Source organism: Peromyscus leucopus, chromosome 13 (assembly GCF_004664715.2).
Source record: "Peromyscus leucopus breed LL Stock chromosome 13, UCI_PerLeu_2.1, whole genome shotgun sequence".
In the NCBI taxonomy this organism is placed as follows: domain Eukaryota; kingdom Metazoa; phylum Chordata; class Mammalia; order Rodentia; family Cricetidae; genus Peromyscus; species Peromyscus leucopus.
In genome coordinates this window covers 703080-726104 of record NC_051074.1, presented here as the reverse complement: position 1 = coordinate 726104, position 23025 = coordinate 703080, and the positions used below count along the sequence as shown (strand labels likewise).

Sequence of the window (23025 nt, the reverse complement as noted above, 5' to 3'; positions counted from 1 at the left end):
ATAGAAATGGGTTAATTTAAGATATAAGAACAGTTAGCAAGAAGTCTGTCACAGCCATACAGTTTATAAGTAATATAAGCATCTGAGTGATTATTTTATAAGTGGATTGTGGGACTGTGTGCTTGGTAGAACCTGGAGAGAAGCCCTCCAGCAACAGGTGATTACTAACTTGATATTTTCATGTTATGTGTCTTAAGCATGTGATATATTCAGCCATTTGGTCTTTCTGTCAAGTTCCATAGGGTGACCAAAAACATTGAAAATAGCCTGTAATATTAAAGGTCAACTTGATAACCCTGATGAACAACTGCAAAAAACTAATACATTCTTAGTTCTGCAATTTCTATTTGTTAGCCTGTGGCATCCAGTGGGATTTTGTAACCCTATTATAGGGTAACTCTGCTCCCCACTCTCCTCATCCTTCCCACTTTTCCACCCTTTCACTGATCCGCTATCATTTTCTTCCTACACATTAACATATATTTCTAGAATAGGATACACTCTTCTCAGATTAACTGTTTAATGGGTCAGTAATTACAGTGAATATCAATATTTTTATTCCCTTTCATTTTTCTGATGCACTTAAAAAAATCTTTTAAACCTATTTTTAAATCTTCCATCTAATAAGGAAAACTTGGCTGTTTTTAGATTTTACTTTTTTTTTTTACTGCTTTTAAGTATTTAATTTTTATTTAATTGGATCATTATGCTGTTAAATGTCTGCTCTGCTATATTAAATATCTTTTCCTACTACAGAATTCCATAGTGTAGAACGTGATTTTTTTATATATAATTTTTACATACCAATCTATTCTCCCTCCCTCTTCTTTTCCCGCTTCCCCACCTACCCCCTCCCACCTCCATCCCCTCCTCATAGAGAGTAAGGCCTCCCTTGGTGTTATACCATGTTAGAGATAGACCTAGCCCTCCCTCCTGCATCAAGACTGAGTAAGCATTGCACCATAGGAATGGGTCTAAAAAGCCAGTTCGTGTACCCAGGGTAATCCTGGTCCCATTGCCAGGGACCCACAAACACATCAAGCCACACAACTTGACCCATATTCAGAGGGCCTAGATTTGACTTTTAAAAATATAACTTGTTTTATGTGCATATATCCTAGTTATCAAATTGTTTGTTTCTAAACTGTACAAGATTTGTACAATGATCTTATGTCGTTCAACCTTGGTAGACTCAGTCATTGATTTAAATAGTCTTTGATTAATGTGGGCTTGTCTTAGGTGACTCATTGGAAATGCAGACTGTTTTGCTTTTACTTTTCTAATGTGGAACCTATTAATTCCTTTTGCTTGTTTTATTGCACTGGCTAAAGCCTGTGGTACTTGAGTATATGGAAATGTCACTCATGCTACTACCGGCTTATCATATCATGTCGGTTCTGCATAAATTTTGGTCACTGATTTATCTCCTCATGGTGAGTTTTAATTCCTTGCATTTTGCATGCCCAGTGAGGTTTCACTAGCTATAAGACATTTTGAATGACTTTGTTGGATGCTGGATAGAGAGTTTTTCCTTGTGTGTTCTGATTCTTCCACTCTCATTGTTTATTTCATGAATTACCTGAAGATAAGCTGATCTTTTGGAATCTTGTTTTGAAGATTTGCAGGGAACAACAGGATTGCATGTAGTCTGAGTCATAATTATTACCCACCTTCCTTGAATGCTGTACCCACAGCCCTGTGACTCCTGAGTTCCACCTTCACTGGATGAATAGCTTGTACAGGCTCTGTGTGCACATAGAAAGTACAATCTCTAATCCTTTCTAGCAGTTCTTTTCCAGCCTGGTTTGTTTCCTTCATGCATATGCTGATCCCCTCTCAGATGAATATTTAAGAGAGTCCTTGCAAGCCTTACAGAATGATTTCTCTTGTGCATTTCTCCTCTTTGTTTCCCCAGTTTACCTCTGTTCCCTCAGCTGGAGAATAGTGAGTGCTGGACTCTGTTTTGTCCTCTCTGCACTGTGGCCTATAAAGGTCTTCAAGGCAGTAAGCTAGTCAGTAGAGTGACCTGTGTCACTGGTTGCATCTCTTAGGCTCGCCTCCTCATTGACAGTAAGGTCTGCAAGGTGGTAAGCTGGTCAGTAGTGTAAACCTACCTCTCACTGGGTCATTTCTCTGAGGGATCACCTACTTTGTTGACAGAGGGCCATTGCCTCACAGATTGTTGTTTCATAGTTTTTTAAAGTTGTCTTATTACTTTAAGTGGAGATTGCTCTCATTCCTGTTAATCCACGCTACTTGAAAGCAGAAGTAAAAACACAGAGTTTACCTAGTTGTTTCAGGTTTCTGTTGCTGTGAAGAGACACCATGACCCACAGCAACTCTTGTAAAAGAAAAACATTTAATTGGGGTAGTTATATTTTTGGAGGTTCAGTCCATTATCATCATGGTGTTACATAGTGGCATGAAGGCAGACATGGTGCTGGAGAAGGAGCTGAGAGTGGAGAAGCTACATCTTGATCCACAGGTGAGAGGAAGTGAACTGACTCACTGGGTGTGGCTTGAGCATATATGAGACCTCAAAGCCTGCCCCCACAGTGACACTCTTCTCCAACAAGGCTGAACCTACTCTGACAAAGCCACACCTCCTAGTAATGCATGCCCTATGAGCATTTAAACTACCAAACTAGTTAAATTCTATTCAGTCAAACAAAATATACCACAGTAGTGAAAAAGAGTTACTTGCTTAGAGAGGTGAAGTGTATATTCCTGCCACTTGTATTGAGTGGAATGATAGGCAGCAATATTGGCCTGTTTGTTTTATTGCTTCTTTATATCTTCCACTCAGATACTCTCTATTAAATTTTTATAATTTAAACACAACAATTAATTCAGCCATGCTTGAAATTTCTTTTATGAGAGGGTAAAAGTTTTTATTCTGTGTTCTGGTGTTTGTCATTTTTACACCCGAAATTGCAAATCCAAATGCTTTTAAGGGTCAACCAAGTAATGGATAGGAGTGAATTGAGGAAGATATAAAATGACTATTAAAAAGCCACTGGTACTTATTCAGGAAAAGAAATCTTGCCCTGGGGTAAGGGGAGACTGTGGTCAATTACAGAGAAAAGCCCAGGGTCAGTAGAGACAAAGGCAATAGCCAGCAAGAGCTAATTATTGCCTTGAGGAATGCATGTTATTTTGCAGACCTGTTGATTTTTAAGAGAAGTAGAAAGCATGTTTTAATTATATCTATCTATCTATCTATCTAACAGTTTTTAATAGCTTCAAATTTTAATCACAATGCAATCTTTGAATCAACTAGCATATAACCTTCAGGCCAAATATGCCTCTGGAATAATAGCTTGCAACCCATGCTAGCAATAGAAGAACTGCTTACAATTAAAAGACTAGAAAACTAACTTTTACTCAGAGAAAATAGTTAGAAGGTAACAGAAATGACTTATGAATGGAGCATGCCTTTTGTGTTACTGATCTGAGAGATCCATACGGACAGAGACACCCATACTCTACATATACACACAGTAGACTCTCCTTATCTCTGATGTCACTCTTTGTTGTTTTGGTCATTCACATAAATTGCCGTGACAAAATATCTAACCGAAGCAACTGATGGAAGAAAGGGTTCAATCTTGGATCACAGTTGAAGGACAGTCTGTCATGTCAATAGGAGCTTGAAGTAGGGTCACATTAAGTCTTCAGTCTGAATTCAGAGAACAGTAATTATGCCCAGGCCTCCCTGCCCTTTTTCTGTAGCCTAGGACCTCATTCCAGGAAATGGTGCACTCACTGTTAGGGTGGGTCTTTACATAGCCATTAAACTAATTAACATATTTTTTCAGACACACTCAGGGACTAGTTAATTTCTCACAACGTAGCCTAGAAAAAAAAAAAAGCCTCTAAATTAGTGGTTCTCAACCTGTGGGTCATGACCCAAAAGACCATTGGAAAACACAGATATTTACATCATGACTCATAACAGTAGCAAATTACAGTTTTGAAGTAGCAATGAAAATAATTTTATGGCTGGAGGTCACCACAACACAAGGAACTATATTTAAGGGTCACAGCATTGGGAAGGTTGAAACCACTGTTCTAGATGATTCCAGAACCTGTCAGGTTAATAATTAATACTACCACAAACAGTCAACAACAGATCAAACATATTAACTGGGAAATTTCATAAGTAAAGAAAAGATAAATTTCCAATCGTGTTTTATTCTAAGAGTCATGGTAGACTCTTAGTATATGCATGAATGTGTACTGGCTTTTGTATTATGCAGTATACACTACCCAGCTGTTAATAGTTTTGTGGCCCCCTTGATCTTCAGTTTGACTGTGGGAAGGTGTTACAGTACTCTGTGTTTATCAGCCACCGTCCTACATTCTAACAAGAGTGATGTTGGCAATTCAGACCACTGAGGAGAGATGCAAGAATGTTTCCATTTAGTAGAAAGAGGAAAGTAGAGTGCTTTGAGATTGTAACATCTTGTTATAATCATTCCCTTGTATTAATTATGATTCTTAATCTCTTACTGTGCCAGTTTACAGATTAACTTCATGATAGGTATGCATGTGTAAGAAAAACCGTTTTCTCCAGGATTCAAATCCACCTATAGCTTCATTCATCCACTGGGAATCTTGGAATGTATGCCCTCCTGTGAATAAGGGAGGATAGGCCAAGAATTCAAAACATAATTTAATTAATATATATGCACATATACATATATGTACATGTGTGGGTGTATGTTTATTTGTATACACACATATATTTATATGCACACACTTGACATAGGCACATACAACCATCAATTCTGAATGAGGAGCCTCTCCTTGCCTAGAGGTTTTTACATGGGCTTGCTGACTGGGCATGTAGATATTTATGTGTTCCTCGCATGTACTTTCCTGAGTAATTCTGTGGTGATGAAAAAATAAAAATGCTTCTACAGTCAAATTGTGAATAGTAAACACAACTATTTTCAGTTAGTTTAATAAAGATAGGCAGGCTTTTCAATGTACGGGTGTTTAGGTACAGGCTCTTGAAATGAAATGAATTGTTTTGAGTAAGATGTTCAGTGGGAATAATTGACTTGGAACATGAAAGCAAATGTCAATATCCATAGGTCTTTCTTTTCTTGAAACAATAGTCTAACAAAGTCTATTAAAAAGCTAATTCTTGAAGTCAATGGTCCAATTTTATATTTGTTTCCTAGATTAGGGGAGATTTAAAATATGGATTTATTTTAAAAAAGGACAAATTAAATAGACAGACAGAACCTTTACATTAAAAATATTTGAATAAAAGTACAATTTAGTTAGGTAAAAATTCCTTTATTCACTCTTGATTACTTCTAATTATGTATAGATTATTTGCTATTTATTTTAAAAGCTATTTTGATTTTAGGCTTTTTCTGTGAACTGAATGAACAAAATATTTGGAAATGTAAAAATAGACAAAATGTCTTATAAAAGTGACCAAAAAGCACCACTATGATTTCTTTTCTCATATTTGGTGTCAGAATATACTTTATTTAAAGTGGAACAAGAGTAAACCCCCTGGGAACATCATTCTTCATATGGATGCTTTTGGCTGCAGTTCCAAGGCCTGTCTGTGGATTTCGAGTACTTGTACAAATTAGAATTGCTCAGAATACTGAGATTCCATTACTCTCATCCCCCACTTATTCTGTCCTCTCAGAACATTAGCATTTTTGAAGCTTCATTAGGGCACCGCTGAACTGGTAATGCAGAAGTTACAACTGACCACTGGATTGGCTTTAGAGGTAAGGTGAGTGAAAGATTAAAATTGTGAATCCATCCTAGTTTGAGAATAGAGTTTCTGGAATCTCATGAAAAGGGGAATAGGACTTGCCTTCCAGAGATGCTTTATGTTTTGGATACTGAATCAACACAAAGGTGAGATACACCCAATTTGAATTGGTAAAATATGTAAATCCTTGCCAGCTAAACTCTGAGAGATTAATGTCTGAATAGGAGTAGAAAGTGATGCCAATTGTAAAATTATACAGGCATGGTGATTACCCATCCACATATGGGGTTTGATTTAGAGCTCTATTTTGGGATCACACATAAATCACAAATGCAGAAGCTGAGCTTTGTCTCATTTGTCTAGGCAGTGCCCTAATTTTCCCCATTATTCACTTCCCCTTATGAATGAATGACACATTTTCTTTATGGAGCTCTGTGCAGCTTCAGTTTAGAGGCAGCAGCCTTTCCAGGCTCCACTATGCTGTTCCTCCTTTGTTGCTTCTAAATAATGCTACTGGATTGTGTGCTTTAAAGTTGCATTATCTTCACTGCACCTGTTTAGCTGCGTGACAAGTCAGTGGTAGCCTTTGTTGACATGTCCGAGTCAGCACTGGGAAGTTGATGACTTGAGGAGACTAAGTATCAGGTGAGGACAAGGCCATGGAGTTCTGACAGAATTGGGAATCACACTTAGGTCTTCCTAATGTAGTAAAAGCCATTGTCATCAATTCCTTGTCTTTGCTGGTACAATATTGCTATCTCTTGAGACCTGGAAATTATCTTGCTGTGCATAGTTCTGAGAACTTCATCTGAGACACAACTGTGGATACATGACCTATTTTATATCATAGCTTCTTATACACTTTGTACTTGTGAAATATTTTTACCAAGAAATTTTTTGTGACCTCTATGGATATCTGTATGTAAAATAGCATAGAAGTCAAGTGTTACTGGTAAACCATAAAGATTATTTTGAAATATTCCCTGCAGACACATATTTTATTATTTATTAAAGATGAAAACAATTTCACCTAATAATGAGGTAGACATGCTTATTTATTTTTACAAAGTAGATATATCTTGACTAATGTGTGATACTGAGACATAGATAGCTTCACATTTTTCAGTGTTGATTGCATTTTAATCTTAAATTGCCAATGTTGAAAATGCTGTTTGTTTTGTACAAACACATAGTACAAAATGGCAGAAATGCACTTAAGGCATTTAGAACTGCCGAAATTCTGTCCTTATTACAAGTCAACACCCAAGCATTCTTTTTTTTGTTTGTTTGTTTGTTTTGTTTTTGAGTCAGGGTTTCCCTGTGTAGTTTTGGTGCCTGTCCTGGATCTCGCTCTGTAGACCAGGCTGGCTTGAACTCACAAAGATCTGCCTGGCTCTTCCTCCCGAGTGCTGGGATTAAAGGCATGTGCCACCACCACCAGGCCCAGTATTCATTTTTAAAATCAAATATTCTAATACTACTGTGATAAATGTTGAGGAATGACTAGGTAGGAGAATATAGGAAGTTGTGCAGACTATCATATTTGTATGAGAACAGAAAACTTTGAATGTACATTACAAACACTACAATCCATTACATATGAGAATCTCTAGTGTGAGCCAAGGTGGTTTTAGGCAGTCTATTGGTGTTACACAGTGTGAAGGTATGTGCAGGGCAAAGTGTACATGTTGTATGTTTAGAACCAAGGTGTAATGAGATCATGCTACACATGGTAGACTGCTGTCAGCAACACCTGCATTTCATTACATCTTTGATTTTAAATTAGGTTTGATCATTGCACACTCATAAGCTTTTTCTATTGCCAATTTTGTGAACCCCATATTCAGTTACTTGACTATATATAAGGTTGCAAGCCAATTTATGAAGCAGTGTTTTAACAAAAATAGTATGTTTCTGTTTTGATGATTTAAAAATGTAATCTCATATCAATTTTGTTAGGGCTGCATTTTATTTTGTGGATATATTTATTTCATTACAAAATAATTTGTGTTATTTTTATTTACAAGGAACAGGTATCTGGATTAAGCCCATTAAAGCAGGAAAAAGAATGTACTGATTCATATTGTAAGAGCATCAGATACATCTGAACAAGGAGCTGAAAGATACCAAGGGACTCTCTCCACATCACAGATTTCTGTTCTCTATGGGTTTTCCGTCTAAGACTGACCTTGAAGGATAAGAAGGTTTCATTACCTATCTAACAGTCAATGTGTTTCTCTCCTAGAAGAGTCTTTTCAGCCAATTTTGAGTTTCCTATAAACCAATGCTTTTAGAAATGGTACTCAGTCAGCCTATGACATGTGTATTTTCCAAAGCCCAGGATATAAATATTGGTGAAGTTTTCCCTAGGAAGGAGCAGCCAAGTGCTCTTAGCAGAAATAGCTCCTATACTTACAATTGTACCCAAGACTTATAATAGCAAGGTCAAAGTCAGATTTAATATTAATTTGCCATAAAAGATGAATCACTGCAGACACAACAGCTCATCAAGTATCTACAGGATTTCCCCTCTTTATCTTCATCTTTTTCCATAGGAGGCAAAGAGGAAAAAACTATTAACAGACAGAATTTCTATTTAAAGAATCATTTTCTTATCTTAGCTTTTTTGATCTGTCTTAAAGAGATCACCCAGGCCTGGTATTTGTCATGTGATTTGAGTCTCTACAAACTGGCATGAGTCTCCAAACAGAGATTGAAATTTTATTTCTTCTCCTGTTGTACTGACCCCATATTCATCTGAGCACAGTTATTCAGGAGGGGTGTGTGGCATGAATCAGTGAGTGACAGTTTGACCAGAACCTGGCTGGCTATGGACACCCAGGCTCTGAAGAGTTAGGTGGCTGAGGTAATACAACCTAGCATGCTGAAGTTATTTCCTACTCCTAATTTTGTCTTTCCTACCCTAAAATATGTTTTAAAATTTTTATTTATGTATGTATATTCCTATGAGTGCAGGTGCCATGGAGGCTGCTGAGGCCTCAGACTGTCTGGGGCTTAGTTTGTGAACATGATGTGTATGCAAAGTGCTGAATTTGGGTGCTCTGGAAGAGCAGCAAGCTCAAACACTGGGTTCAGTCTCCAGCTCTACAAAATAATGATAATAAGACTTGGGTGGTGTGTGTGTGTGTGTGTGTGTGTGTGTGTGTGTGTGTGTGAATTCTCTGCTTAGGTGGAGCATTTGCAAGTACTCTAAATCATAAAGCCACCTCTCCAGCCCTTGGGTTTTCTTTTTAACTGTTCGGGGTTTTTTTTTTTTGTTTTGTTTTTTATTTTACTCCCTTGCTGGTTAATCACAGGTTAGCAAAGGGACCTGTTGGCAACTTCTAATCTCCTATGATAATGGCAGTAGTGCCATGAAGACAATCTCCAAACTTCTAGGTAGTGTGACTATCTCACCTTCCTGAAAAGGAACCCACAGTTAGTGTCATTTTAGGAACTCCCTGTGTGTCAGAAGTCAGAATGCGACAATGTGGATCAATGGCTTCTTGAAGCCCCCGGGGTCTCACTGCACTATGGTAGAAGAGATTGGTGGCAATAGGCCCCTACTTGATAGTTGATCTTCTGAGTGTCTCTTCTATTTATCTTACTCATCTTTCTGCTCTAGTTTCTTTTTCAGAGGCAGTTTCTTTCTCTGACTTTATTCTCATGCTCAGTGACCCCATGCTCTTCTTCAGAGAACCTACACCACACTGCATTCCCAAACTCTACACTCCCAGTGGACAGAAACCATCTATAGGAGTCACACGGAGGCTTTCAGCCTAACATGAAAACTTGAGTCCTCCTCTCCCTTCCCCTCCTTTCCTGTCCCTCCCCTCCTGTCCTGTTCCCTCTCATCTGTCTAACATTCTAGGAAATGTAAGGACAAATCTCTCTTCCATATCAGAGTTGGTCATTTTGTTTCCTAAAAGGTGGCTGCGTCCATCAAGTTTCAACCAGAGACACAGAACTAGTAGGATATAAAGATCCTCCACAGAGGAATTCATGTTTACAGTCTTGGGAGCTGGCTAGGTAAGCCAGAAGTGGAGACTGTAAGGCAGGCTGTCAGGAAGAATGGGCTAGGACTCCAGGACTTGGGGCTAGTACACAGTAGATGTATTCTTCCTCACTGGGGAAGCCTGAGTTCAACTCTTAAAAGTCTTTTAGTAGATAATCCCAGCAGGATTATCTAATACAGTCTCACTACAAACCTCCAGTCTTGTCTGCAAAACACCCTCACAGCCACAGCTGTGTGAATGTCAGATTCAATAACTGGGCACTGTGGTGTCTGCCCACCAAAGTCCTCATTTGAAGATTCCTAAAATATGTACTTTGACATGCTATGAATTCCAAACCTCTGCACCTTTACATGAGTTACATAAAGTAGTTAAAGAACTGTTTGGGGCCAGGCAGTAGTGGTGCACGCCTTTAATCCCAGCACTTGGAGGCAGAGGCAGGCGGATCTCTGTGAGTTCTAGGCCAGCCTGGTCTACAGAGTGAGATCTGGGACAGGTACCAAAACTACACAGAGAAATCCAGTCTCAAAACAAAAACAAAAAACAACAACAAAAACAACAACAAAAAAAAGCCAATCAACCAACCAAACAACCAAACAAAAAGAACTGTTTGGGACAGTTTATTGTTTATTCTTAAATAAATATACTTACACACATACATTATTGAAAAACAATAGGAGGTCCAGGAAGGACAACTTGGATAAGGTAGCAAAGAAGATAAGTCTATGAACTTCGATTTAGAGGTCATCACTTTAAATCTGTGGGTTTTTTCCTTTCAATTTTTCTTTCAATAAATTAGTTTCCCTACCTTCCATAATGTTCCTTGGATCTCTGTGGTTATTGAGGCACCATTTTAGGCCCCTCTGATAGTTCATGGAATTAAACAGCTTGTGCATCTGCAGTTTTTATGTTCTTGAGAAAGACACACAGAAAACAAAATCAACTACAAGATTATATAGAGGTGATAAGGTGTGGTGAATGATAGAATAATAAGGGGATGGGAGAGACAGTGCTGAGTGTATGTGTGCAGAGCTATCTACATAATATTTTGCAGGCTACAGTGCAAAATGCAAATTCAGTGTCTTCTAATCAGAGCATAGGAAAAACACATAAAGCTTTCTGCTTGGCTCATGAATCTCTTTCTGGAACGTCCTCGTGGTTTCTTATCATTATTTACTATTAATTCTGCTCGAAGAAAGAAAGCGGAAGCTCTAGATGACTGATGAGCTTCTACAGTGCAATGCTCACCTTCAGTGCAAAGGTAGGGTAGTGTAACAGCCTGTGCAGTTGGCATTTCTTAGTCGAGGTCTGTGGTTCGCGTTGATTCAAAGAATGAAGGTGCTGCATGACACTGCCCTGCCCATTTGAATTTTATTTCTTGATATATGTGGACTGTGCTTCACTTTGGGCCAGGTGATGATCAGGAAAGGACTGCAGGGCCAGTAACTGTGTTCCTCCACCTCTCCCTTTCTTCCTGGGCTGTTATTTCAGTGAAGGCTGTTGCTCAGCACAGTGAAGGGATACCAGGGAAAGCATAGGAGAGGACTGATGATCCCTTGTGTTTCTAGAACACAGCAGACTTTGCACTTGAAGAAAATTTTTGCTCCTAAGGGTGGCCTCTTGGGTTGTCTGTATCCCTGCTTCCTCAGTCGTATGTTTGATCTCTTATCTTATACTCACCTCGACTCTTGATGCATTCTACATATCTGGTCCCATCAGAATTCTCAGTCATAGGCCATCACTGATACAAGAGGGAAATGAAATGGGGATTGAGGAAGTCCTTGTTGTTACTGTCTCCTGAATGGCCATGCTCTACCCTGCCATGCAGTATCACTTGCAAAACACCAATCCAACGATCCAGTTGTTAAGAATTTTGAAACAAGAGTACTAAGCCAAGCAAGAAATCCTGTGAGGGTTTGGCTCTCTTGAGCATGAGGTTCTGTGTGCTTTGCAGGTTGCATGCTCATGAAATTAGAGGTGTGTATGTGTATGTGTACATGCATATACACACTTTCAGATAGTACCGATGGTAGGGATATATGACAAAGGTTTTTATGAAAGTAAGGAAGCCAGCCTTCCAGACACCTTGGGTAGAGGCAGCATGTTTAGAAGTTACAGGACACATGTGTCTTTGGTGTATTCTCAAACACCAAGGAGGCCACAGTGGCTGGATCCATAATTGAAAGCATGGGGTTGAGACTTAAACCTGTGGGACAGTGAAACTCTGAGTTATGGTTAGCCCTAGCAGCTAAAGTAAGAATGTAGGTTTTTCTATGATGAGATGAGGATACTTGGGAGAGTTTTAGTAAAGGTATGGCATACCATACCATAGCTGGAGTTTAGAAGAATCCCTTTGGCTTCAGTGTAGTGATACTTCATGTAGGGAGAAAGTTGGAAGTAAAGGAAACAGTTTGGATGCTGTTACAATAGTCTAAATAGAGATAAAACCTAGGGCTGGGTGGTATAATGTCCTGGTTAGTTTCTTTTTTTATTTTGTTTTTTAAATTTTATTTTATAATTTAATTTTAATTTTACATATCAGCCACGGATTCCTTGTTCTCCCCTCCCACCACCCCCATTCCCCCAGCCACCCCATTCCATCTCCTCCAGGGCAAAGACTCCCTGAGGATTGAGTTCAACTGGTAGATTCAGTCCAGGCAGGTCCAGTCCCTCCTCCAGGCTGAGCCAAGTGTCCTCTGCATAAGCCCAGGTTCCAAACAGCCAGCTCATGCACTGAGTACAGGACCGGTCCCACTGCCTGGATGCTCCCAAACAGATCAAGCTAATCAACTGTCTCACTTATCCAGAGGGCCTGATCCAGTTGGGGGCTCCTCAGCTATTGTTCATAGTTCATGTGTTTCCATTCGTTTGGCTATTTGTCCCTGTGCTTTTTCCAACCTTGGTCTCAACAATTCTGCTCATACAAACCCTCCTCTTTCTCACCAATTGGACTCCTGGAGCTCCACCTGGGGCCTGGCCATGGATCTCTGCATCCAGTTCCCTCAGTCATTGGATGGGTTTCTAGCACGACAATTAGGGTGTTTGGCCATCCTATCACCAGAGGTAGGTCAGTTCAGGCTTTCTCTCAACCATTGCCAGTAGTCTATTGTGGAGGTATCTTTGTGGATTTCTGTGGACCTCTCTAGCACTTTGCTTCTTCCTTATTCTCATTGTGGTCTTCATTTATCATGGTCTTTTATTCCTTGTTCTCCTCTCTGTTCTTGATCAGCTGGATCTCCTGCTCCCTAAGCTCTCTTTCCCTCGACCCTTGCCCTTCATTACCCCACTCACATCCATGTTGTTCATGTAGATCTCATCCATTTCTCTGTCATTGGGCATCCTGTGTCTTTCTTGGGTCCTGTTTTTCTAGGTAGCCTCCCTGGAGTTGTGAGTAGCAGTCTAGTCATTCTTTGTTTTACAATCTAGTATCCTCCTATGAGTGAGTACATACATGTTTGTCTTTCTGAGTCTGGGTTACCTCACTCAGGATGATTTTTTTCTAGATCTATCCATTTGCCTGCAAACCTCATGATGTCATTGTTTTTCTCTGCTGAGTAGTATTCCATTGTGTATATGTACCACATTTTATTTATCCATTCTTCAGTTGAAGGGCATCTAGGTTGTTTCCAGGTTCTGGCTATTACAAACAATGCTGATATGAAACATAGCTGAGCAAGTGCCCTTGTGGTATGATTGAGCATTCCTTGGGTATATGCCAAGAGTGGTATAGCTGGATCTTGGGGAGATTGATTCCCAATTTTCTAAGAAAGTGCCATATTGATTTCCAAAGTGGTTGTACAAGCTTGCATTCCCACCAGCAGTGGAGGAGAGTTCCCTAGCTCCACATCCTCTCCAGCATAAGGTGTCTTCAGTGTTTTTGATCTTAGCCATTCTGACAGGGTAAGGTGGTATCTCAGAGTTGTTTGATTTGATTTCCCTGATAATTAGGGATGTTGAGCAATTCTTAAATGTCTTTCAGCATTGAGTTTCCTCTGTTGAGAATTCTCTGTTTAGTTCTATAGCCCATTTCTTAATTGGACTGTTGGCATTTTGATGTCTAATTTCTTGAGTTCTTATATATTCTGGATATCAGTCCTCTGTCAGATGTGGGGTTGGTGAAGACCTTTTCCCATTCTGTAGGCTGTCGCTTTGCCTTGTTGACCATATCCTTTGCTCTACAAAAGCTTCTCAGTTTCAAGAGGTCCCATTGATTGATTTTTCTCTCAGTGTCTGTGCTACTGGTGTTATATTTAGGAAGTGATCTCCTATGCCAATGCATTCAAGACTACTTCCTACTTTCTCTTCTAGCAGGTTCAGAGTAGCTGGATTTATGTTGAGGTCTTTGATCCACTTGGACTTAAGTTTTGTGCACGGTGACAGATATGGATCTATTTGCAGCCTTCTACATGTTGATATCCAGTTATGCCAGCACCATTTGTTGAAGATGCTTTCTTTTTTCCATTGTACACTTTTGGCTTCTTTGTCAAAAATTATATGTTCATAGGTGTGCGGATTAATGTCAGGGTCTTCAATTCGATTCCATTGGTCCACATGTCGGTTTTTATGCCAATACCAAGCTGTTTTTATTACTGTAGCTCTATAGTAGAGCTTGAAGTCAGGGATGTGATGCCTCCAGAGGTTGTTTTATTGTACAGGATTCTTTTGGCTATCCTGGGTTTTTTGTTTTTCCATATGAAGTTGAGTATTATTCTTTCCAGGTCTGTGAAGAATTGTGTTGGTATTTTGATGGGGATTGCATTGAATCTGTAAATTGCTTTTGTAAGATTGCCTTACTATGTTAATCCTGCCTATCCATGAGCATGGGAGATCTTTCCATTTTCTGACATCTTCTTTCCCTGGTTAGTTTCTATTGACAATGTGACAGGATCTAAAGTCACCTGGGAAGAGGAAACCTTAGCTGAAGAAGTACCTCAACCATACTGATCTGTGGCCATGTCTATGAGAAATGGTCTTGATTAATGACTGATGTAGGAGGCCCTGCCTACTGTGGGCAGCACTATCCCCAGGTAACTGGACTTAAACAAGGCAGTGAGTGAGTCAGTAAGCAATATTCCTGCATGTTTACTGCCTCCAGATTCCTGTTCTAGGTTCCTGTCCTGACTTTCCTGAGTGACAGACTGTGACCTGGAAGTATAGGCTGAAGTAAACCTTTTCCTCCCGAAGTTGCTTTTGGCCAGAGCATTTTATCACAGTAACAGAAAGAACACCCAGATAGCAATGGTTAAACACAGCCACATTTGGAACAGTTTTCAAAATGATGCATTGGACTGCCTGTGCAGAAGATATGTCCCTAGAATCCTGGCTGGAGACAGCAGAGAAGAACAGTCCACTCAGTAGAAAATTTCCCAAGGCCAGTTCAGGAAAGAGCTTGGTAGGGCAGAGAACAGAAGCCTTTTGGGCTTTCCTCCATTGAGCACCTCTTTTGTCCTTTCCTGATCACCATTCCTGGAATGCTGAGTCTGCACAGATTATGTCTCTAAAAATCCATACACATGATGTCTTGGAAAAGCTTTTCAGATGATCAAGTTCTGGGTGAGATGACACCACCATGAACTTGGGTCTTCTTGTCTCTGCTGGAGACTAGCTGCTCCCCACAGCTTCATTTTAGTTGAGTCTTGATAGGATTTTGCCTCTTCATTGAGTAAATATCTTTTAGCCTCACTTACTATAACAGAGTTATTAAGATAAAAAATTTGCTACTAAGTTTGATGTGCAATTGAATCAAGATACACTTCTAAGTGATTTAATGCTCTTGTCTTATTTCTCTGTGTTTTTAGCACTTCCAGACCATGTTGAAGTCTAAATTGAATGTCCTAACACTGAAAAAGGAACCTATACCAGCAGTCATCTTCCATGAGCCAGAAGCCATTGAACTATGTACCACCACACCACTGATGAAGACAAGGACTCATAGTGGCTGCAAGGTACAGGACACAGGGCCAACAGAGCTTCTCTTGTGGGCCAGACACAAACATTTGTGACATGAAGGTCTTGTTCTTAAGTGGCATTCATGTTTCAAGAAGGCAAATATTACATGATTAGCAATTAATGAATGATATTAGTTTGAACTCACATCCTGATTATTTTCTCTCAATAATACAACATTCCTCATAATTTAGGGGTCATACATTAATCATATAGGTTTTAGTGTGTATGAATAGAATAGTATTCTTATTGTTCTTTCAGTGGCTATATGGAACTTTAAATTTCATAAAAGAAGTCTTATTTTATAAGAATGATTTTCCATGCATTGGTGTGTGTGTGTGTGTGTGTGTGTGTGTGTGTGTGTGTGTCTGTCTGTCTGTCTGTCTGTCTGTCTGTGTGTCTCTGTGTATATGCATGCAGGTGCTCGTGGAGACTAGATGAGCATTGACAGATCCCTTGGAGCTGGAGTTTCAGGCAGTTATGAACTGCTGGATATGAGTGCTGGGATCCAAACACCAGGCTTCTGCAAGAGCAACAAGTGCTCTTGATCATTAAACCATTTCCCTTGTCCACAGGGAGCTGTGTCTTTCATGGTAGGTCCTCCTCTTGTATTTACAATCTGAATAAAACATATCTTAAAGAATGAAAATATCCAATACCAAACCAAAGCAAAACAAAATACTTCTCCAATACTTGAAAATTCCAAGTCTCTTTGGGGGTTATTTGCATTTTTTCTTTGCTTCTGCTCTCAAATTTTATAGTAATATTCATGCCTCAGAATCTGTAAAAAACAAAAGCACTTTTTTCATTCATTCAAACTACAGTGCTGACATGGGAACAAAACTAGAGACAAAATGTCCAATTTTGGTAAGTTTTTAGATTTTTTTCTTATATTCTTTTTTTGCTTCAGTTAGTGAAAATAGAAATAAGTTTAGAGATAAGAAAAATATGTTTTGTGCATATTTGCCATCAGGAGCTTGTTTAGGGTGGAGAAAATATAATAAGGAGAGGGGAAAATGCATATTTGTTATGATCTTTTTAAAACCTCTTGGACCCATCCCTCTCCTCATTTCTTGTTGTTCGAGAAGCAGATCCTGCATAGCTGTGGTCAGGTTGGAACCTGCAGCACTCTGGAGTGATGGTAGTCACACAAACCCTCACATACATCCTTTCATTCCACACATACTTACTGTATGCTCAGTGCCTGCTAGACTCAGGGGCAGAATGTGGACAAGACCCACAACATTTTTATGGAAACTTAACTGCTAGTTTCAAGTCAGGGGAGGAGAAAATGCATGTACAAGCCATTGACTGGTGAGAGCCAATTTGTAAAGAGAGGCAGAACAAGGAATGCTGAATCTTCAAAGTGAATGTGGGATTGCTGTCATTTTGAAGGGAAGGAAATGGGCCAGTGTACTTGGGAGACTGAGGAATATTTGAGTGGTGGGGTCAAACTAGACAGAGTTTCATGGTCATGCCAAGGAGTTTCGATATTGTTCAAATTATAGTGAGATTTAGGCAAGTAAGTTAAGACTCCATTTCTAAAAAAGTAAATTTGATGAGGTAACTCTCCCTTCCAAGAGCAGTTGACTGGGTGGGGAGAATGTATGCAATGGCCTTGGGTCCACCATGTGAGAGCAGTTGATTGGATGGGGAGAATGGATACAATGGCCTTGGGTCCACCATGTGTAACACTATTGGTGAAGAGCCAGAACTAGAAAAGTATTGATGACATTTGGAAAGTGACTGGAAATCAAATTCGTGTACACCCTTTAGGAGATGTGCTCATGTCATTGTGAATTCTGTTCCTGTTAGAGAAGATGATGACTTGAAGCAAGATGAAGCAAGTAGGAACAGATAGGAGGACAGCTTGGTATGATGGAGTCTACAGTGTGCACTTAAAATGCAAGGGAGAGTTAGATAAATGTTACAGAATGAAAATGGTGTACTGGCACACTCATTTAATCCTTTCACATGGGAGGCAGAGACAGGTGGATCTCTGAGAGTTTGATGCCAGCCTAGTCTAAATGGTGAGTTCCAGGACAGCCAGAGCTATATAGTGAGACCCTGGCTTGAAAACAAAACAAAAGATGTCATAGAAACTTCAACCACACATGAAAGTGTGTGTGTGTGTGTGTGTGTGTGTGTGTGTGTGTGTGTGTGTGTGTATGTGTGTGTCTGTCAGAGACAGAGAGAGACAGAGAGAAACAGAGACAGGGAGAAAGGGGTGATAGAAAGAAGGGGAAGAGAGTAGAAAGAGAGAGACAGAGACAGAGAGGGGAAGGGAGGGAGGGACTGAGGAACAGAGGGGAGTAGAGATGGGGGCATTTTCTAGGGGTATAAAGAAATAAGACTGTAAAACTTTCATTTTTCTGGAGAGTGTATAGAGTTCGGTATTCATCTTTTTTTTCCATGTACATGTACTGCCCTTAAGCTGTGCTCATTTATTTCACTTCTAGAAGGATATTGAGGGCTTGAGGATCTGGGGAGATGGGAATCTGGGGAAATGGTTCAGTAGTTAAAGAGCACTTATTGTTTTTGTAGAGACCAGAATTTGGTTTTCAGCACCCATTTCAGGCGGCCTACAACCACTTGTAACTCTAGCTCTAGGGCAGTGGTTCTCAACCTCTAGGTTGTGTCCCTTCTAGGGGGAGGTTGATTGATTCTTTCACAGGGGTCACACAGCATATCAGATATCCTGTATAGCAGATATTTACATTTCAATTCATAACAGTAGCAAATTATAGTTGTGAAGTAGCAACGAAAATAACTTTATGTTTGGGGCAATACCCCAACTTGAGGAACTGTAGTAAAGGGTTGCAACATTAAGAAGGCTGAGGATCACTGCTCTAGGGATCTGATGCCCTCTTAGGTCATCCACAGTTACCTTCACTCACAAATGCAATGCTCATACACATATACATATAACTAATTTTATAAAAAAGAAATTGGGAAGAAGAAGATTTCAGGTAAGGATATTTCAGGGAGGCTAGCAGTGTGCGTGGCCAGTGTGACAAAGGTAAGTCATCTGATCTGAGCTGAATCCAGGGAAGAGTTTCTGTAGCCAAGGTGGAAAACATCCCATTAGACCATCAAAGAAACATATGAACTCTGCATCCTTAGAAATGGTGGAGATTCCAGGCCTAGATACTGGTACTCCTAGAATCAGGAGTCGGGTCCAACAGCTCTTCAGGTCTCTGAGCATTTCCATTTTATCTGACCATTCTATCTTAAGGAAGAAAGCCCTCAACATGTGATTCTCCAGCTGAATGCTATTGACTTAATACCCCTACATTTTTACTGTCAATATACTGGAACTGCCTTTTTTTTTTTTAATTTTCAAGGACAATACCATCCTTGTTTTCAAAGTCATATTCCTTTGTTTATTTTTCAAAGGATAGATCTTGGAAATTCTGACATTTCTATTTAAAAATCCCCAAACCTCCCCCTTTTCCCCCCTCAGTCATCTTCAAGAACAAAGTCCTGTGTTTCCTCTCTGCTTCTTGCCAGTGAGTAACTCAGCTCACAAGATGCCAGCTGCAGAAGGAACTCTCTCTCCGACTCCTGAGTCCTAGGAATAATAAGTGTAATGTAGCACTGGGCAGCTGCAGGACCAGGGTTTGGGACCCTCTGTCTTTACACAGAACTGTTCTTTTTTCCTAATAGCTCCCGAGATATACTTGCATAACTTTTACTTTGAGAAGGAAAAGAGGCAGGAAGAATCAAAAGGGAGGGGAGTTGAGAATGGGTGAAGGTTAGCATCATTGAGACCCTTGCTCATCCAGATATCCTGATTCCTCTGATCTGTATTCTCAGTGGTCCTGGAGAGATTGCCCTGCCAGGCTATTCATGTTTCAGGCAGCTGGGTCTTTGTGTGTTCTCTATTGCCCCGCCACTTTCTTTTTCTTTAGTGGAGTTTTTTCTTTCTTTTTTTCTTTTCCTTTCCTTTTTGTTTTTAACCGGATAGCCCCTTGCACCCCCACCCCAGGACTCTCACTGGAGCGTCTTTGAGCATCATAGGACATATGGATTTTGCAGCCTGGTGACTACTTGTTGTTCCTCTCTCCTACATCATGGATTCTGGATGTCTTTGCCTTCTTACATATTATTGAGTCAGCACAACTTGAAAGTTCACTGTATGTGGGAGTCATGGAGAAAGGATCAAAAATGCAGTGTACAAACAGAGGGAATAGGAGTGCTCAAGTCAGTTAATCTCAAGTACTTTTTTCTGTTTCATTTTTTGTAAAAGGTCTTCTCTATCCTCACGGTGGGTTACTGTTTATTTACTTAGAGAGAATGTGTGCACAAATGTGTGTGCAATGCCTAGCATGCAGATGTCAGAGGACAACTTCTTGGGAGTTAGTTCTCTCCTTCCACCACATGGGTCCTGAGGATGGAACCCAGGTTGTATCTGTCTTGGCACCAGGTATCATTATCTGCTAAGCCATATTGATAACCCAATCACAAGGACTTATAAAACATGTATGTATATTAGAATTCCTGAGTTCTTCTTCCTAGGAACCAAGCTTTAGTGATGGAGCAGGAGCCTGCACTCTAAAAATATACCCTAAAATTTAACTGAAGGCAGACTATTTGGTGCTTGAGAACTTTACCCACAGATGGGTGTGATGGAGTAATATAAATGTAAGTAACCTGGGCACTGACTGACTGGCACATTATGGTCTGAATGGATTTGACAAAGCAGGCCAAGACCTCTAAGGGTTGAGTCAGGTTCTGGAGTTTCTGGACAGACTTGTGTGCTCTGCCTCGGTGTGGCTTATCCTCAAGGGGTGCTGTCCTACTTTGCACAGACTCACTTCCAGTTCCACTCCCCTCAGTTCTGAAAACCAGAATAAAATAGAGATTATGTTGTTATGATAATGGTGATGATGAGCATGACAAAAAATACTAATGCAAGAATTGTGATTCTGGAGAGCAGCTGTTTGTCAACACATCCAGTGTGTTTACTGTGTCTATGAGACTTTCCTTGTATAGAATGAGTTCATTCTCTTTCGACAACTCAGTGGGTTAAGGACCATGTGCACCCCCATATCACAGATGAGCTAGTTGAGGCAAGCAGGCATTCCTTATCCTGTCTTTGGCACCCAGTGAATTACTGACAGAATCCAGCTTTGTCCCAGTCTCGTAGTAATGGACTCTGGTGCTTCTTTACCACCAACTTGTGGCCACACCCCCATGGGTCTCTTTTGAAACTTCTTGATTATTTGTACCATCAAATTTGAAGTCACTTTTTTTTTTTTAATACATAGCTAAGTTTCTACACTGCTTAGGGTCAGAGCCAGGGTGAATGTCTATTATGGATACTTTTACCATTCTCTATTTTTACGAATTATAATTTAATTATAAAATTTAATTGGTTACTATATGCAATGATCAAATCATAGCATTTAACATTTCCATCCATATAAATATAAAAAGTTATAACACATGAATTGCTCAAACATATGCAGTACTATGTATACTTCAGTAATTATATATGATATGTACTGATCAAAATCATGCTAATTAATGCTTTCAACTTTTTATCATTGCTGTGTGTTTAGAGCCTTGTAAGTCCTCTCTAATATTTATTCTGTGAAGTATTTAATAGGTGACTATGAACTGTAGCCATCCCACTGTTCTCTGAACATCAGAGTTTATTACTTCTGTCTGGGTAACTGCTTTCAAACATTCATTATCCCATCTCACCGCGCCCTGCAACCCCCTCCTCTGCAAATGACCACTGTACATTGCCATGGATTCATTATGTTTCAACAGTCACATAAATGTATGTGTTAGTTCTCCATTGCTCTGACAAAATATTTGATATTGACAATGTGGAAAGGAGAAGAATGGTTTTGGTTCATTGGTTTCAGACTGTAATTGCTTGTCCGTGCTGCTTTGGGGTAGTAACAAAGCTGAACATCATGACAGGAAAAAACATGGTGGAGTGAGAGATGAGAGAGGAAGGAGAGAAGAGAAGGGGCCATGTTTCCAGCACTCCCCAAGAGCATGCATGCCCTCTTCTCCTACCTCTTCCAACTATGGCTTACATATAAACCTTTTACCTACCTCTCTGGTAATGTCCTCACCTGGGACCACACCTTACATGTGATCACCAGGTACCATTTAAAATCTTAACCTCATTGGTAAAGTACATGCTGAGCAAGTGTGAATTTGGTACTCAGTAACACATGCAAAGGCTAGCATGTTTGTGCTTACCTGTAAGCCCAGCACTAAGCGTGTGAAGACAGCTTCAGAGAAAGATGGATCTCTGAAGCTCATTGACCATCCAGCCTGCCTGAATCATTGACTTTCAGGTTCAGTGAGAGACCTTGTCTCAAAAAAAAAAAAAAGATAAAAAACAATTGAGGAAAGACACTTGATTTTGACCACTTCATATCTATGTGTACATATGTGTACCTGCATAAACACATTCATACTCACACACATTAGCACACACTAAGTAGTGAACCCACAAGACAACTACCACCACATACACATACCACACAGAAACAATTATAAAATCCAAACTATAATAAGAGAGAACGTGTATTTTCATCTGTTTCTTATTTTACTTAATATAACATCCCCCAGTTGCATACATTTTGCTTTAAAAGATAGCGTTTTATTATTTTATGGTTGAAAAACATTCCACTTTCTATATCTGCCATATTTATTTTACTGATTTACTCACTGTTGGTCAACTAGGTTGAATCCTTATCTTAGTTGTTCTTGGGACAGGTGAAGCAACAATGTGAGTGTGCAGATCTCTCACTAAGCTGTTGATATCCTTTCCTTTGTATCCATATTCCGAAATGGCATGGCTGCCTCATAATAGCAGGTGAGTTTTTGTTCCTTGAGGACCATCCATACGGTTCTCCATAACAGCTTTACTATTTCACATTCTGCTCACAGTGTAGAGCCTTGTTTTTCTTCCACATCCTTGCCACCATCTTTCATTTTTAGATCAAAATCATTCTAGCTGAGGTGAGGGTCCATCTCAATGCAGTTTGGGCTTATGTTTCTCAGCAGCTAATACAGTTGGTTAGAGTTGTGAAATTGACACTTTCTTCCATGGAGAAGTATTTATTTATATCCCTGTCCCATTTTAAAGTTGGATTATTTGGGTTTGTTTGTTAATTGCATTTTTAAGTTCGGTATACCAACCCTTTGCAAGATGAAAGTTTTGAAACATTTTTTTTCTTGTTCTGTAGGTTGTCTCTCTACTGTTTGTTTTCTGTGCTGTGCTAAGTAAGAGACCAAAGACACAGGAAGAAAAGCAAGTAGAAAGAGTATGTTATCTGATCGCCATGCTTA

General features: G+C 39.7%; 1 protein-coding gene across 3 annotated transcripts in view; it reads left to right on the top strand.

Annotated features, from left to right (window-relative positions):
* Nucleotides 1-23025, top strand: part of Pid1 (phosphotyrosine interaction domain containing 1) — a 225387-nt gene that overhangs the window by 95858 nt on the left and 106504 nt on the right. For 2 of the 3 annotated variants that reach the window (XM_028857055.2, XM_028857057.2), the window contains one exon: nucleotides 15558-15704. The exons of the other annotated variant lie outside the window; for it this stretch is intronic. In XM_028857055.2, the coding sequence (XP_028712888.1) occupies nucleotides 15558-15704 (147 nt within the window). The remainder of the gene's footprint in view (nucleotides 1-15557; nucleotides 15705-23025) is intronic. 3 annotated transcript variants of the gene reach the window in all.